The sequence below is a fragment of the Pristiophorus japonicus genome, chromosome 8 (genome assembly GCF_044704955.1).
Source record: "Pristiophorus japonicus isolate sPriJap1 chromosome 8, sPriJap1.hap1, whole genome shotgun sequence".
NCBI lineage: Eukaryota > Metazoa > Chordata > Chondrichthyes > Pristiophoridae > Pristiophorus > Pristiophorus japonicus.
Window position 1 is genome coordinate 210,987,471 of NC_091984.1, and position 16,032 is coordinate 211,003,502.

General features: G+C 42.0%; 1 protein-coding gene across 5 annotated transcripts in view; it reads right to left on the reverse strand.

The window, feature by feature from the left end:
* ap1b1 (adaptor related protein complex 1 subunit beta 1) overlaps nucleotides 1-16,032 on the reverse strand; it is a 102,824-nt gene that overhangs the window by 50,759 nt on the left and 36,033 nt on the right. For all 5 annotated transcript variants that reach the window (XM_070887898.1, XM_070887896.1, XM_070887897.1 and 2 more), the window contains 2 exons: nucleotides 5,933-6,123; nucleotides 5,303-5,524 (listed from right to left, as the gene is read on the reverse strand). In XM_070887898.1, coding sequence (XP_070743999.1) covers nucleotides 5,303-5,524; nucleotides 5,933-6,123 — 413 coding nt within the window. The remainder of the gene's footprint in view (nucleotides 1-5,302; nucleotides 5,525-5,932; nucleotides 6,124-16,032) is intronic.

Sequence of the window (16,032 nt, forward strand, 5' to 3'; positions counted from 1 at the left end):
AGACATCTCATTGTGCAGACCAAGAAAGTCAGGAATCAGCAATTATATACTCAATCTTTCAGTTGGAAAATAAGGATTAAGCAGCTTAACAGCAAAGAAAAACCAAACTTTGTCTTCTGTCATTTTGTTAATATTTATCCAATTCACAGAACGTGTGATTGAAAGACATAGAAACATAGAAAATAGGTGCTGGAGTAGGCCATTCGGCCCTTCTAGCCTGCACCGCCATTCAATGAGTTCATGGCTGAACATGCAAATTCAGTACCACATTCCTGCTTTCTCACCATACCCCTTGATTCCCCTAGTAGTAAGCACTTCATCTAACTCCTTTTTGAATATATTTAGTGAATTGGCCTCAACAACTTTCTGTGGTAGAGAATTCCACAGGTTCACCACTCTCTGGGTGAAGAAATTCCTCCTCATCTCGGTCCTAAATGGCTTCCTCCTTATCCTTAGACTGTGTCCCCTGGTTCTGGACTTCCCCAACATTGGGAACATTCTTCCTGCATCTAACCTGTCTAACCCCGTCAGAATTTTAAACGTTTCTATGCGGTCCCCTCTCATTCTTCTGAACTCCAGTGAATACAAGCCCAGTTGATCCAGTCTTTCTTGATAGGTCAGTCCTGCCATCCTGGGAATCAGTCTGGTGAACCTTCGCTGCACTCCCTCAATAGCAAGAATGTCCTTCCTCAGGTTAGGAGACCAAAACTGTACACAATACTCCAGGTGTGGCCTCACCAAGGCCCTGTACAATTGTAGCAACACCTCCCTGCCCCTGTACTCAAATCCCCTCGCTATGAAGGCCAACATGCCATTTGCTTTCTTAACCGCCTGCTGTACCTGCATGCCAACCTTCAATGACTGATGTACCATGACACCCAGGTCTCTTTGCACCTCCCCTTTTCCTAATCTGTCACCATTCAGATAATAGTCTGTCTCTCTGTTTTTAACCACCAAAGTGGATAACCTCACATTTATCCATATTATACTTCATCTGCCATGCATTTGCCCACTCACCTAACCAAGTCGCTCTGCAGCCTCCTCGCAGCTCACACTGCCACTCAACTTAGTGTCATCCGCAAATTTGGAGATACTACATTTAATCCCCTCGTCTAAATCATTAATGTACAGTGTAAACAGCTGGGGCCCCAGCACAGAACCTTGCAGTACCCCACTAGTCACTGCCTGCCATTCTGAAAAGTCCCCATTTACTCCTACTCTTTGCTTCCTGTCTGACAACCAGTTCTCAATCCACGTCAGCACACTACCCCCAATCCCATGTGCTTTAACTTTGCACATTAATCTCTTGTGTGGGACCTTGTCGAAAGCCTTCTGAAAGTCCAAATATACCACATCAACTGGTTCTCCCTTGTCCACTCTACTGGAAACATCCTCAAAAAATTCCAGAAGATTTGTCAAGCATGATTTCCCTTTCATAAATCCATGCTGACTTGGACCTATCATATTACCTCTTTCCAAATGCTCTGCTATGACATCCTTAATAATTGATTCCATCATATCTATAATTCCCTGTTTTCTCTCTCCCTCCTTTTTTAAAAAGTGGGGTTACATTGGCTACTCTCCACTCCATAGGAACTGATCCAGAGTCAATGGAATGTTGGAAAATGACTGTCAATGCATCCACTATTTCCAAGGCCACCTCCTTAAGTACTCTGGGATGCAGTCCATCAGGCCCTGGGGATTTATCGGCCTTCAATCCCATTAATTTCCCCAACACAATTTCCCGACTAATAAGGATTTCCCTCAGTTCCTCCTCCTTACTAGACCCTCCGACCCCTTTTATATCCGGAAGGTTGTTTGTGTCCTCCTCAGTGAATACCGAACCAAAGTACTTGTTCAATTGGTCCGCCATTTCTTTGTTCCCCGTTATGACTTCCCCTGATTCTGACTGCAGGGGACCTACGTTTGTCTTTACTAACCTTTTTCTCTTTACATATCTATAGAAACTTTTGCAATCCGTCTTAATGTTCCCTGCAAGCTTCTTCTCGTACTCCATTTTCCCTACCCTAATCAAACCCTTTGTCCTCCTCTGCCGAGTTCTAAATTTCTCCCAGTCCCCGGGTTCGCTGCTATTTCTGGCCAATTTGTATGCCACTTCCTTGGCTTTAATGCTATCCCTGATTTCCCTTGATAGCCACGGTTGAGCCACCTTCCCTTTTTTATTTTTACGCCAGACAGGAATGTACAATTGTTGTAGTTCATCCATGCGGTCCCTAAATGTCTGCCATTGCCCATCCAGTCAACCCCTTCAGTATCATTCGTCAATCTATCCTAGCCAATTCACGCCTCATACCTTCAAAGTTACCCTTCTTTAAGTTCTGGACCATGGTCTCTGAATTAACTGTTTCATTCTCCATCCTAATGCAGAATTCCACCATATTATGGTCACTCTTCCCCAAGAGGCCTCGCACAATGAGATTGCTAATTAATCCTCTCTCATTACACAACACCCAGTCTAAGATGGCCTTCCCCCTAGTTGGTTCCTCGACATATTGGTCTAGAAAACCATCCCTTATGCACTCCAAGAAATCCTCCTCCACCATATTGCTTCCAGTTTGGTTAGCCCAATCTATGTGCATATTAAAGTCACCCATTATAACTGCTGCACCTTTATTGCATGCACCCCTAATTTCCTGTTTGATACCCTCCCCAACATCACTACTACTGTTTGGAGGTCTGTACACAACTCCCACTAACGTTTTTTGCCCTTTGGTGTTCTGCAGCTCTACCCATATAGATTCCACATCATCCAAGCTAATGTCCTTTCAAACTATTGCCTTAATTTCCTCCTTAACCAGCAATGCTACCCCACCTCCTTTTCCTTTTATTCTATCTTTCCTGAATGTTGAATACCCCTGGATGTTGAGTTCCCAGCCCTGATCATCCTGGAGCCACGTCTCCGTAATCCCAATCACATCATATTTGTTAACATCTATTTGTACAGTTAATTCATCCACCTTATTGCGGATACTCCTTGCATTAAGACACAAAGCCTTCAGGCTTGTTTTTTTAACACCCTTTGTCCTTTTAGAATTTTGCTGTACAGTGGCCCTTTTTGTTCTTTGCCTTGGGTTTCTCTGTCCTCCACTTTTCCTCATCTCCTTTGTCTTTTGCTTTTGCCTCCTTTTTGTTTCCCTGTCTCCCTGCATTGGTTCCCATCCCCCTGCCATATTAGACACTTGCAATCTGGTTGGGAAGAGCGCATAAAGTAATTTAAATCACAACTATACAAATCCACATGATGCATGTTTATTTTATATAAAAATTTACTGCATGTTCCAAGATAAACTGACCAAAATTTTCCTTCCCCAGACCATTGGTGGTTTAAAAATAAATCACAACTATTCACTATCAGAGGTCAGGAAGAGATAACGCACCATGGTCACAGAATGTGGTCCATTATTTTAGTTAGGACTGTTTTGGTACTGTGGTGGGGCAGAAACTTCGAGTGCAGAGATTTAACACATTGGGGTTGGAGGAAAGATGGAGAGCGACAATGCGTTCAAGGACTGGGGAAGAGGTGGTAGTTTGCAAGGACAGAGGGGACTAGGTGAGTTTCTTTGAGGTGGTGGTAATAATGAAAGAAGTTTTGAAAAGGAGGTCAGTAGCTGAGAACGAATCATTTATAATGTAAATTCGCCATCATTGATATATTAATTTCATTGTTTAGTGTTATCAATCACACCATAGGCTAAACATACTCCAGCATTCCCTGTTTGAGAGCTCTCATAATTTCCACCTTTGCCAAGTCAGCTTGCATGGGGCCAAGAAAAGAAACTGGGTGTCAGCAGTTTAGTGGGCATGGAGTCAAGGAAGAGACAGCGCGCGCGAGACAGACAGCGATGCGGCCTTAAGGCTAAGGCAGGGGGGATATGGAAGGTTTGACTTGGTGGGAAAGGGAAGGAGGGGAAGCAGCAGAATAGACAGTCTCAACCTTAGTGACAAAGTCGTCCATGAGTTCCTCGCACTTGCTGTTGGAGGAGAGGGTGGACAGGGCAGCGGAGAGGGATTCAAGGAAACGGTTGGTAGTGGGGGTTACCTCTGCTCTCCAAGATGATCCTGGCATAGTGGGTGGTTTTGGCAGGCGTGCGACCCAATAGCACTTGACATGGTCCAGCCAGAACTGTTGATAGGTAGCTACATCAGTTGCAGGTCAGATACTCAAGTCTGCACCCTTTGGACTTGGGAAGCTCAAATGGGGGCCATGTCAGGGGGATTTACTACAACGAGAGCATGCAAAGGTTTTGAAAGAGACGAGGGCATCAGTAGGTAGAACTGTGTATAGCTATCGGGATAGGCTTTCAAATCCAGAAAAGTCTAGTTCTCAATTAGAATATTGTGCCCATTCAGGCAAGAGATGTTAACATTGGGAAATTACACTTTCTTATTTCAGCAATGTCAGCAATGAACATCCCCATGTAACATATAGTATGTTTAGATGCAGCATGAAGCCTTTCTGATGTGACCCAATTTAACACCTCTAGGTGCATCAGTGCAAAATTTTCCATTTCCCATACCATCCTGTGACAGAAATCAGATTCAGACAGGCATTAGAGGATAGTGAACAAGTTTTACTTTAACTAACAGACAAAATTGAACCAGACAAAACTGAACCAGAATGAATAAGTTACATGTATGGATCAATTAGTTGTACAGTTTGAAGAGTTACTAATATATTGTAAAACAACCAATTGTGCATAAAATTACATCAAATCCATATAGTTTTACACAAAGGAAGACAAAAAAACTGCATTTATCTAGCATCTTTCATACGTTCAGGACATCCCAAAGCACTTCACAGTCGTGACTTATTTTGAAGTGTAGTCATTGCTGTTTTGCAGGCAAAAAGTCGCAAATTTGTACACAGCAAGGTCCCACACACAGCAATGAGACGAATGACCAACGAATTTGCTTTGCTGGTATTAGGAGAATTCCCTGCTCTTCAAAAAGATGCTATGGAATATTTGGCATCCACCTAAATAAGTAGCCAAGGCCTCATCCTAAAGTCAGCATATCAGACAATGCAGCATGCCCTCATTTCTGCACTGAAATGTCAGCCTACATTGTGTTCATGTTTTGGATATGGACTTCAACCCACAGCCTTCTGAGTTGAGAATGCTAGCACTGAGCCAAAAAGTGGAGAGAAGATAACTACAACCGCCAAAATGATAATATTTCTTCCCTCAAAATGTTTGTATTTTAATAGATTAAAGCGCTCCTGGTAACCTAGGTGCCTCGTTACAGAATCACGCCTTTCCTACAAAAACTGCAATCATGTTACCTTTTCTGTACAATGAGGTTGATGTTCCTGAGGGCCACATATTGGAGCTCTGGTTCTGCAGACAGCAGTGTTACTAGTGGGGGTGCCAGTTTCTTCAGCAAAGTGCCATAGTAATCCAAGTCCTTTGACAACATTTCCATGAATTTCATCAGAACTTTTACAGCTGACAGGACCACAGCCGAGTTAGCATGTGATAAACGCGGTGTCACACGCTCACAGATGCTGTTGAATAAGACATTGTGGTTAAATTACAGTTAAGGGCCACAGTATTTTAACTTGCACATTATGCATTATTCTGAAATACAGATGAAATGACTATTTTCAACTTTAGCAAGGTTTTATAATGGAATTACAAATAACTTTCTGTAAGATACCCAATTACTAGTTCAAAATGTCAGATTATTGTTGCAATTCTATTTATTAAAAATTAAGTATCTTGGACCCATTTTCTTCAAGCAATTAAAGATAAAACATTTATAAATGATTAACAGCAACATTACTAAATGTAATTTTAACTTGCACCATTATGTGATTAAAATTGGCAAGATATATAAATATTACTAACACTGAAATATAATTTTATTCTAAAGGTAAGCAAAAATTTCAAACCATCACTTCTGACAGGTTTACCTTTGAGCCTCTCGGTCATCTTTTGGACTATAATTGGCTAAGCAATCGAGGATAAATATCTGTCCCCATTCAGTACATTCATTTAAGGCTGTTAAAAGCTTGTTGATAGTCTGAGGATTGAGGTCTAATAAGTTGCTATTTGGATGGGACTCTGCAATCTCTGATAGAGCTGCCACAGCATTTGCCACCACCTGCAGATTGAAGAGTTAGGTCATTTAGTTAAAAGGTCAAAATGACTTAAAAAAATTGCTCCGAACATGTTTTGGGGCTCCAGCACTTGGGACATTTAAACCAGGCGTAACATTTTTGGTCACCATTACAAGGGTTCAAAAACAGTTCATCATATTTGGGAAAGGGCAAAAAGAAACCTTCAGGTGGGTCAAAAGAAACAGCATAAGCATTGATTTTAAATTTTCCCCTACAAAAAGAGAGCAAGTCATTTAAAAATAAGAATCCCTGAAATTCTTCAGCTTCAAAAAGTTTGGATTCTGTAACACCTATGAACAGTCATATCTTGCATTGTGAATAGAGTGTACTTCATACAAATGTCACTCCCTGAAACACTCTCGATCACACTTTGTTGATAACAATCCTACTGATACGAGAGTGCAAGCAATGGCATAGGAGATCTGCTAATATTGATTTAAGTACATTGCAGGTTGCATCTGTATGCTGACTGGATGTGAATTGGTTCATGTAAAATCTTAATATGCACGTAAATTATCTAGCACAGCCAAAAAATAGAGTGAATGAGACATGAAGTATCACAATCATGTGCATACCATTGAAGCTCATTAGCTGGTCACAGAAAGTAACCCATAGTGTGACCATGAAACAATCAGATTGTTGTAAAATCCCAACTGGTTCATTATATCCTTTAGGGAAGAAAACTTGCTGTCCATACTCAGTCTGGCCTATGTGACTGCAGTCCCACACCAATGTAGATGACCCTTAACTGCCCTCTGAAGTGGCCTAGCAAAACATTCATATGCATCAAATCAGGGCAACAAGGGATGGGCAATAAATGCCAGCCTTTCTAGCGACATCTATATCCCAAAAATGAGTAAAAAAAAAAACAGTAAGCTAACAAAATACTTTGCTCTCAAGCACAAACAAGCAACCCAAGTATGCTCGACTCGATATGAATAGCAAAAGCCCGTCATCCTGAGCAGTCAATTGAACTCAAAAATACTAGGCTCCAGAGAGGTTGTTTTATGCTTATACAAAGTTCATTAGGATAAATGAACATAATTGCAGCTCTGACAATAAAGCATTTTTTTCACCATCCCATCATCGCTTTGTAGACTGAACTTCTAGTAGCAGCAATTTGTAACTAAAATCCAGGTTAAATATCATGGTAATGTTGTCTTTAACACCAGTATCAGCCACACATCCACAGTGGACGAGAAACTACAAGGCATTCCAGCTGCTTCCAATCTGCTTAAACAAAGGGGACTACAGTGGGATGAGGGCAGAGTTGGCTAAAGTAGACTGGAAACACAGACTAAACGGTGGCACAATTGAGGAACAGTGGAGGACTTTTAAGGAGCTCTTTCATAGTGCTCAACAAAAATATATTCCAATGAAAAAGAAGGGCGGTAAGAGAAGGGAGAACCAGCCGTGGATAACCAGGGAAATTAATGAGAGTATCAAATTAAAAACCAATGCGTATAAGGTGGCCAAGGTTAGTGGGAAAATAGAAGATTGGGAAAATTTTAAACGACAGCAAAGAGTGACTAAGAAAGCAATAAAGAAAGGAAAGATAGATTACGAAAGTAAACTTGCGCAAAACATAAAAACGGATAGTAAAAGGTTTTTCCAGATATATAAAACGAAAGAGTGTGACTAAAGTAAATGTTGGTCCCTTAGAAGATGAGAAGGGGGATTTAATAATGGGAAATGTAGAAATGGCTGAGACCTTAAACAATTATTTTGCTTCGGTCTTCACAGTGGAAGACACAAAAACCATGCCAGAAATTGCTGGTCACAGGAATGTGGGAAGGGAGGACTTGGAGACAATCACTATCACTAGGGGGGTAGTGCTGGACAGGCTAATGGGACTCAAGGTAGACAAGTCCCCTGGTCCTGATGAAATGCATCCCAGGGTTTTAAGAGAGATGGCGGAAGTTATAGCAGATGCATTCATTATAATCTACCAAAATTCTCTGGTCTCTGGGGAGGTACCAGCGGATTGGAAAGCAGCTAATGTAACGCCTCTGTTTAAAAAAGGGGGCAGACAAAAGGCAGGTAACTATAGGCCGGTTAGTTTAACATCTGTAGTGGGGAAAATGCTTGAAGCTATCATTAAGGAAGAAATAGCGGGACATCTAGATAGGAATAGTGCAATCAAGCAGACGAAGGGGAAATCATGTTTCACTAATTTACTGGAATTCTTTGAGGATATAACGAGCATGGTGGATAGAGGTGTACCGATGGATGTAGTGTATTTAGATTTCCAAAAGGCATTCGATAAGGTGCCACACAAAAGGTCACTGCAGAAGATAAAGGTACGCGGGGTCAGTGGAAATGTATTAGCATGGATAGAGAATTGGCTGACTAACAGAAAGCAGAGAGTCGGGATAAATGGGTCCTTTTCGGGTTGGAAATCGGTGGTTAGTGGTGTGCCACAGGGATCGGTGCTGGGACCACAACTGTTTACAATAGACATAGATGACCTGGAAGAGAGGACAGAGTGTAGTGTAACAAAATTTGCAGATGACACAAAGATTAGTGGGAAAGTGGGTTATGTAGAGGACATAGAGAGGCTGCAAAGAGATTTAGATAGGTTAAGCGAATGGGCTAAGGTTTGGCAGATGGAATACAATGTCGGAAAGTGTGAGGTCATCCACCTTGGGGAAATAAAACAAAAAAAGGAACACTATTTGAATGGGGAGAAATTACAACATGCTGCGATGCAGAGGGACCTGGGGGTCCTTGAGCATGAACCCCAAAAAGTTAGTTTGCAGGTGCAGCAGGTAATTAGGAAGGCGAATGGAATGTTGGCCTTCATTGCGAGAGGGATGGAGTACAAAAGCAGGGAGGTCCTTCTGCAACTGTACAGGGTATTGGTGAGGCCGCACCTGGAGTACTGCGTGCAGTTTTGGTCGCCTTACTTAAAGAAGAATATACTGGCTTTGGAGGGGGTAGAGACGATTCACTAGGCTGATTCCGGAGATGAGAGGGTTACCTTATGATGATAGATTGTGTAGACTGGGTCTTTACTCGTTGGAGTTCAGAAGGATGAGAAACATTTAAAATAATGAAAGGGATAGACAAGATAGAGGCAGAGAGGTTGTTTCCACTGGTCGGGGAGACTAGAACTAGGGGGCACAGCCTCAAAATACAGGGGAGCCAATTTAAAACCGAGTTGAGAAGGAATTTCTTCTCCCAGAGGGCTGTGAATCTGTGGAATTCTCTGCCCAAGGAAGCAGTTGAGGCGAGCTCATTGAATGTATTCAAGTCACAGATAGATTTTTAACCAATAAGGGAATTAAGGATTATGGGGAGCAGGCGGGTAAGTGGAGCTGAGTCCACGGCCAGATCAGCCATGATCTTGTTGAATGGCGGAGCAGGCTCGAGGGGCTAAATGGCCTTCTCCTGTTCCTAATTCTTATGTTCTTATGCACACTAAGGCTCAAGATGAATAGATCTTACACATGAATAGCTCAGCCACTAGAGGACAGAATGGTTCTTCATTATTGACTGGAACAACATTCAATGTAACCCCCTTTCCTGCAGTGACTACTTGCTGCTAGAACAACTTTTGTAAAATTCTTGTGCAGCTCATGGCTTTGCCTATAATCACGTCAACTTAAGATTCACTGAATAACGGGCTGGCTAATACACTGTCCCAGCAGCTCTCTATTTGTAGCCAAATGACTACCTGTTATTGTGCCATTAGAATCAGCTACTTTCCATTACTACTGGGCATGTATGATTGAAAAGTCAAGGAAAATTCTTCGACAGATAAAACATTGTATTTAATGTTCTACAAATACCTATCTTCAAGAGTTCAGATGGTGGAAGAAAGTTAATTAATGCAGAACACTATTACAAGAAATCAGTGTAGCTGTTTGGAGGCATGTACCCAAAGGACATGTTAATTCACAGAACATGCAAAATACACACAAGTCGTTTCATAAGAACATAAGTAGGAACAGGAGTAGGCCATATAGTCCCTCAAGCCTGCTCTGCCATTTAATACGATCATGGCTGATCCAATCATGGACTCAGCTCCACTTCCCTGTCTGCTTCCCATAACCCCTTATCAGTGAAGAAACTATCTATTTCTGTCTTAAATTTATTCAATGACCCAGCTTCCACAGCTCTGAGGCAGTGAATTCCACAGATCCATAACCGAGAAGAAATTTCTCATCCCAGTTTTAAAATGGGCAGCCCCTTATTCGAAGATTATGTCCCCTAGTTCGAGTCTCCCCCATCAGTGGAAACATCCTCTCTGCATCCACCTTGTCAAGCCCCTTCATAATCTTATACGTTTCGATAATTTCACCTCTCATTCTTCTGAATTCCAATGTGTAGAGGCCCAACCTACTCAACTTTCCTCATAAGTCAACCCCCTCACCTCTGGAATCAATCTAGTGAATCTTCTCTGAATTGCCTCCAAAGCAAGTATATCCTTTCGTAAAGAAGAAAACCAAAACTGTACGCAGTATTCCAGGTGTGGCCTCACCAATATCCTGTATAACTGTAGCAAGACTTCCATGCTTTTATACTCCGTCCCCTTTGCAATAAAGGCCAAGATTCCATTGGCCTTCCTGATCACTTGCTGTACCTCCATACTAACCTTTTGTGTTTCATGCACAAGTACCCCCAGATCCTGCTGTACTCTGCAGCACTTTGCAATCTTTCTCAATTTAAATAATAATTTGCTCTTTGATTTTTTTTTCTGCCAAAGTGCATGACTACACACTTTCCAACATTATACTCCATCTGCCAAATTTTTGGCCACTCACTTAGACTGTCTATGTCCTTTTGCAGATTTTGTGTGTCCTCCTCACACATTGCTTTTCCTCCCATCTTTGTATCGTCAGCAAACTTGGCTACGTTACACTCGGTCCTTTCTTCCAAGTCGTTAATATAGATTGTAAATAGTTGGGGTCCCAGCACTGATCCCTGCTGCACCCCACTAGTTACTGATTGCCAACCAGAGACTGAACCATTTATCCTGACACACTGTTTTCTGTTAGTTAGCCAATCCTCTATCCATGCTAATATATTATCCCCAACCCCGTGAACTTTTATCTTGTGCAGTAACCTTTTATGTTAGTCCAAATACACCATACCACATTTCTTTGAACAGTATTTAGCTGCAGCACTAACAGAAAGGTATTCAGAACTAAAGAATCATATTGCAGCGTCAAAGGCCATTATAAATGCTGTAGCCATAGTGGTATGGAATAATTGCATAGTACTGGGTTGCAGTAGTAATAAGTATCTCTTTAATGAGTGCACTTTAAATTGCAATATTGCTGAGTATTAACAGATTTCTCTCCCCATCTCTGACATTTACATTACTAAAAATTGTACACAATTCACTACAAAACTGCTCAGTGCAATCCCCAAACTTCTTGCGCAAGATCGGACGATATAAAATGAGAAACTGCACAGGCTTGCTCGCATCCTACACTCTATGTTGCAATATATTGGTACACCACAATGTATTGCCTGCTTACCTTATTGGTTACATGGTATGTCTGTGCAAGTCTCATTTACTGTAGTAAAATGTGTTTATTGCAAGATTTCTTCCCATTTTAAATTATTCCTTTAATAACAATTTCTAAGAAAAATTTGCTCTCCCCTTCTGTTTTTCAGTCAGTCAATCTTATTTGATGTTTTTGCCTTACTCTCAATCTCCTCTAGGGGTTGAACTAGCTTGCTAACATAAGCACAAAAATGCTGGGCTTTCACAATAGCTGCAACAGCTCAACACGGCAGTAAACAGATTTGAACTTTTACCAGGTTTAAAAAGACAGCTATCAAAACAACATTTTTGATGACAGATTCAGATAATTTTTCATTTTAAAAAACATTTGATATAGACCATCCTACTGTATTCAATGAGAGAGAGGTACTAATCCAGATACATTTGATCCAGGCCAGGACAGTTTGATAATAAGTCATTCCTTATCTTAATGCATTCAAGGTGAAAGAGGTACTAGTCTATCAGTCAAAGCTTTCAGGTTTGCAGAGGTGACTTTACCCTGAAAATCTTCTGTAAATGAAATAATCAGTGATCAAAAATGAAGAAAGTCTGGATGATAAACTACTTAAAACACTGCAAGTTCAGTACTGAGTGTTATTACACCTCTAGAACAGGATCATTCCTAATGTAGTTTTCAGGTGAAGTATTTCAACATCCTGTTCTTCAAAAGAAGAATTTTTAACATTACAACAGCTTTATCTGAAGATGCTCAGGAGGATTTGATGCAAGTGTCTAAAACAATCAGGATTCCACAGGGCATATCAAACACATTCCCATCTCAAGCACATCCAACAGAATTTTTAAAAATCACAAGTCAGCAAAATACCATCTCCATTAAAATTCCTTCTCTCTCCCACTGGGGCCATCCTGGGAGCACAATGAATCCCTGACATTTGTTAATGGATACACTTTTTCATTAATAAAAGTGCCTTCAAAACATATCCTCCTGCTGTAAGCAAGCAACTAACTTATTGGATTTACTCTAAGAAATAAGGATTGGGATTTAGTTTGTAACCTGAATCATCACTGAAGGGATGCAAAAAGAGTTACTACATGCCACTGGAACAAAAGTTCATTGCCTTATGTTCGTCATAAAATTATCAACACTTTTCTGATTTTATCTAATTATAGACCACTTCCAAGACAGAAGAGGAAATTCAAGAAAGCTGGAAGTAAATAACTGTTTACTGCCGTGTTGAGCTGTTGCAGCTATTGTGAAAGCCCAGCATTTTTGTGCTTATGTTAGCAAGCTAGTTCAACCCTATGTACCTAGAGGAGATTGAGAGTAAGGCAAAACCATCAAATAAGATTGACTGAAAAATAGAAGGGGAGAGCAAATTTTTCTTAGAAATTGTTATTAAAAGAATAATTTAAAATGGGAAGAAATCTTGCAGGAAACACATTTTACTACAGTAAATGAGACTTGCACAGACATACCATGTAACCAGTAAGGTAAGCAGGCAATACATTGTGGTGCACCAATATATTGCAACATAGGGCCCAAGTTTCCACACGCGCCAAGAGCGGCGCAGTCCCAACCTGGACACCTGTTTTCCGCGCCACAAAGTGCGCCTAAAAAAATCCTCCGTATTCTCCACCTCCCTGCAGGTTCTCTGGCCCTCGGCGCAGCGCAGCACGAGCTGTGGGGGGATGGAGCCAGGTCCCTGCGCTGAAAACAGTGCCGGGACCTCTTCACATGTGCGCTACAGTGAGCACGCAAGTGCAGTAGCTCCAGGCGCCCGAAGCACGCAGCCCCTAGCCCTGGCCGAATGGCCTCACTGGGGCTGTGTGAATAAGGCTCCTCCCACGGCCAGCTCCTGCTTCACCCCCCCCCCCACCCCCCGCCCGGACTGGATCCGGCCTGACCTCTCTCTCTCTCGACGGGCCCTGCCCGAAGTCTCAGGCTGGCCCGTTCAGCCTTCGGTCCCAAAAGGCCTGCCTCAAGCACTTACACACAGGTAGGAAAATGGTTTATTTAATATTTTCTTTGCTTATAAATGTTTATTCAGGTTGGATTTATTTGTATAATATTTGTAGAAGTATAAATAAGGATTTATTATAGAATTTAATGACTTCCCTTCCCCCCTCCTCCCTCCCCCCCCCCACCTCATTCTGGACGCCTAATTTGTAACCTGCGCCTGATTTTTTTAATGTGTAGAACAGGTTTTTTCAGTTCTACATAATCTTCACTTGCTTCATTCCAAGTTAGTTTGGAGTATGTTTTCACTGTGGAAACTTTCAAATCAGGCGTCAGTGGCCGGACACGCCCCCTTTTGAAGAAAAAATTCTGTTCCAAAGTAGAACTGCTCTACCTGACTAGAACTGCAGAAAAAAAGTGGAGAATTGCGATTTCTAAGATAGTCCGTTCTCCACCAGTTGCTCCTAAAAATCAGGCGCAAATCATGTGGAAACTTGGGCCCATAGAGTGTAGGATGCGAGCAAGCCTGTGCAGTTTCTCATTTTATGGACGTCCGATCTTGCGCAAGAAGTTTGGGGTTTGCACTGAGCAGTTTTGTAGTGAATTGTGTACAAATTTTAGTAATGTAAATGTCAGAGATGGGGAGAGAAATCTGTTAATACTCAGCAATATTGGAATTTATAGTGCACTCATTAAAGAGATACTCATTACTACTGCTACCCAGTACTATACAATTATTCCACACCACTATGGCTACAGCATTTATAGTGGCCTTTGACACTGCAATATGATTCTTCCACTCTGGAAGTGGATATAGGATCAAACCATGATCAAAACATAGAAACATAGTATGCCATTTGGCCCTTTGAGCCTGCACCACCATTCAATATCATGGCTGATCATTCACCTCAGTATCCCTTTCCTGCTTTCTCTCCATACCCCTTGATCCCTTTAGCCATAAGGGCCATATCTAACTCCCTCTTGAATATATCCAACGAACTGGCATCAACAACTCTCTGCGGTAGGGGATTCCACAGGTTCACCACTCTCTGGGAGAAGAAGTTTCTCCTCATCTCAGTCCTAAATGGCTTATCCCTTATCCTTAGACTGTGTCCTCTGGTTCTGGACTTCCCCAACATTGGGAACATTCTTCCTGCATCTAACCTGTCGAAACCCATCAGAATTTTAAACGTTTCTATGAGGTCCCCTCTCATTCTTCTGAACTCCAGTGAATACAAGCCCAGTTGATCTTTCTTGATAGGTCAGTCCCGCCATCCCGGGAATCAGTCTGGTGAACCTTCGCTGCACTCCCTCAATAGCAAGAATGTCCTTCCTCAGGTTAAGAGACCAAAACTGTACACAATACTATAATTTCTATAATTCCCTGTTTTCTCTCTCCCTCCTTTTTTAAAAAAGTGGGGTTACATTGGATCAGTTCCTATGGAGTGGAGGGTAGCCAGAGTCAATGGAATGTTGGAAAATGACTGTCAATGCATCCGTTTTTTCCAAGGCCACCTCCTTAAGTACTCTGGGATGCAGTCCATCAGGCCCTGGGGATTTATCGGCCTTCAATCCCAACAATTTCCCCAACACAATTTCCCGACTAATAAGGATTTCCCTTAGTTCCTCCTCCTTACTAGACCCTCTGACCCCTTTTATATCCGGAAGGTTGTTTGTGTCCTCCTCAGTGAATACCGAACCAAAGTACTTGTTCAATTGGTCCGCCATTTCTTTGTTCCCAGTTATGACTTCCCTTAATTCTGACTGCAGGGGACCTACGTTTGTCTTTTTCTCTTTACATATCTATAGAAACTTTTGCAATCCGTCTTAATGTTCCCTGCAAGCTTCTTCTCGTACTCCATTTTCCCTGCCCTAATCAAACTCTTTGTCCTCCTCTGCCGAGTTCTAAATTTCTCCCAGTCTCCGGGTTCGCTGCTATTTCTGGCCAATTTGTATGCCACTGCCTTGGCTTTAATACTATCCCTGATTTCCCTGATTAGAACAAAACTGAACACAATATTCCAGGTGAAGCCTCACCAAGGCCCTGTACAACTGCAGTAAGACCTCCCTGCTCCTATACTCAAATCCCCTAGCTATGAAGGCCAACATACCATTTGCCTTCACCACCTGCTGTACCTGCATGCCAACTTTCAATGACTGATGTACCATGACACCCAGGTATCGTTGCACCTCCCCTTTTCCTAATCTGCAGCCATTCAATATTCTGCCTTCATGTTTCTGCCCCCAAAGTGGATAACCTCACACTTATCCACAGTATACTGCATTTGCCAACTCACCTAACCTGCCCAAGTCACCCTGCAGCCTCTTAGTGTCCTCCTCGCAGCTCACACCGCCACCCAGTTTAGTGTCATCTGCAAACTTGGAGATATTACACTCAATTGCTTCATCCAAATCATTAATGTATATTGTAAATAGCAGGGATCTCAGCACTGAGCCCTG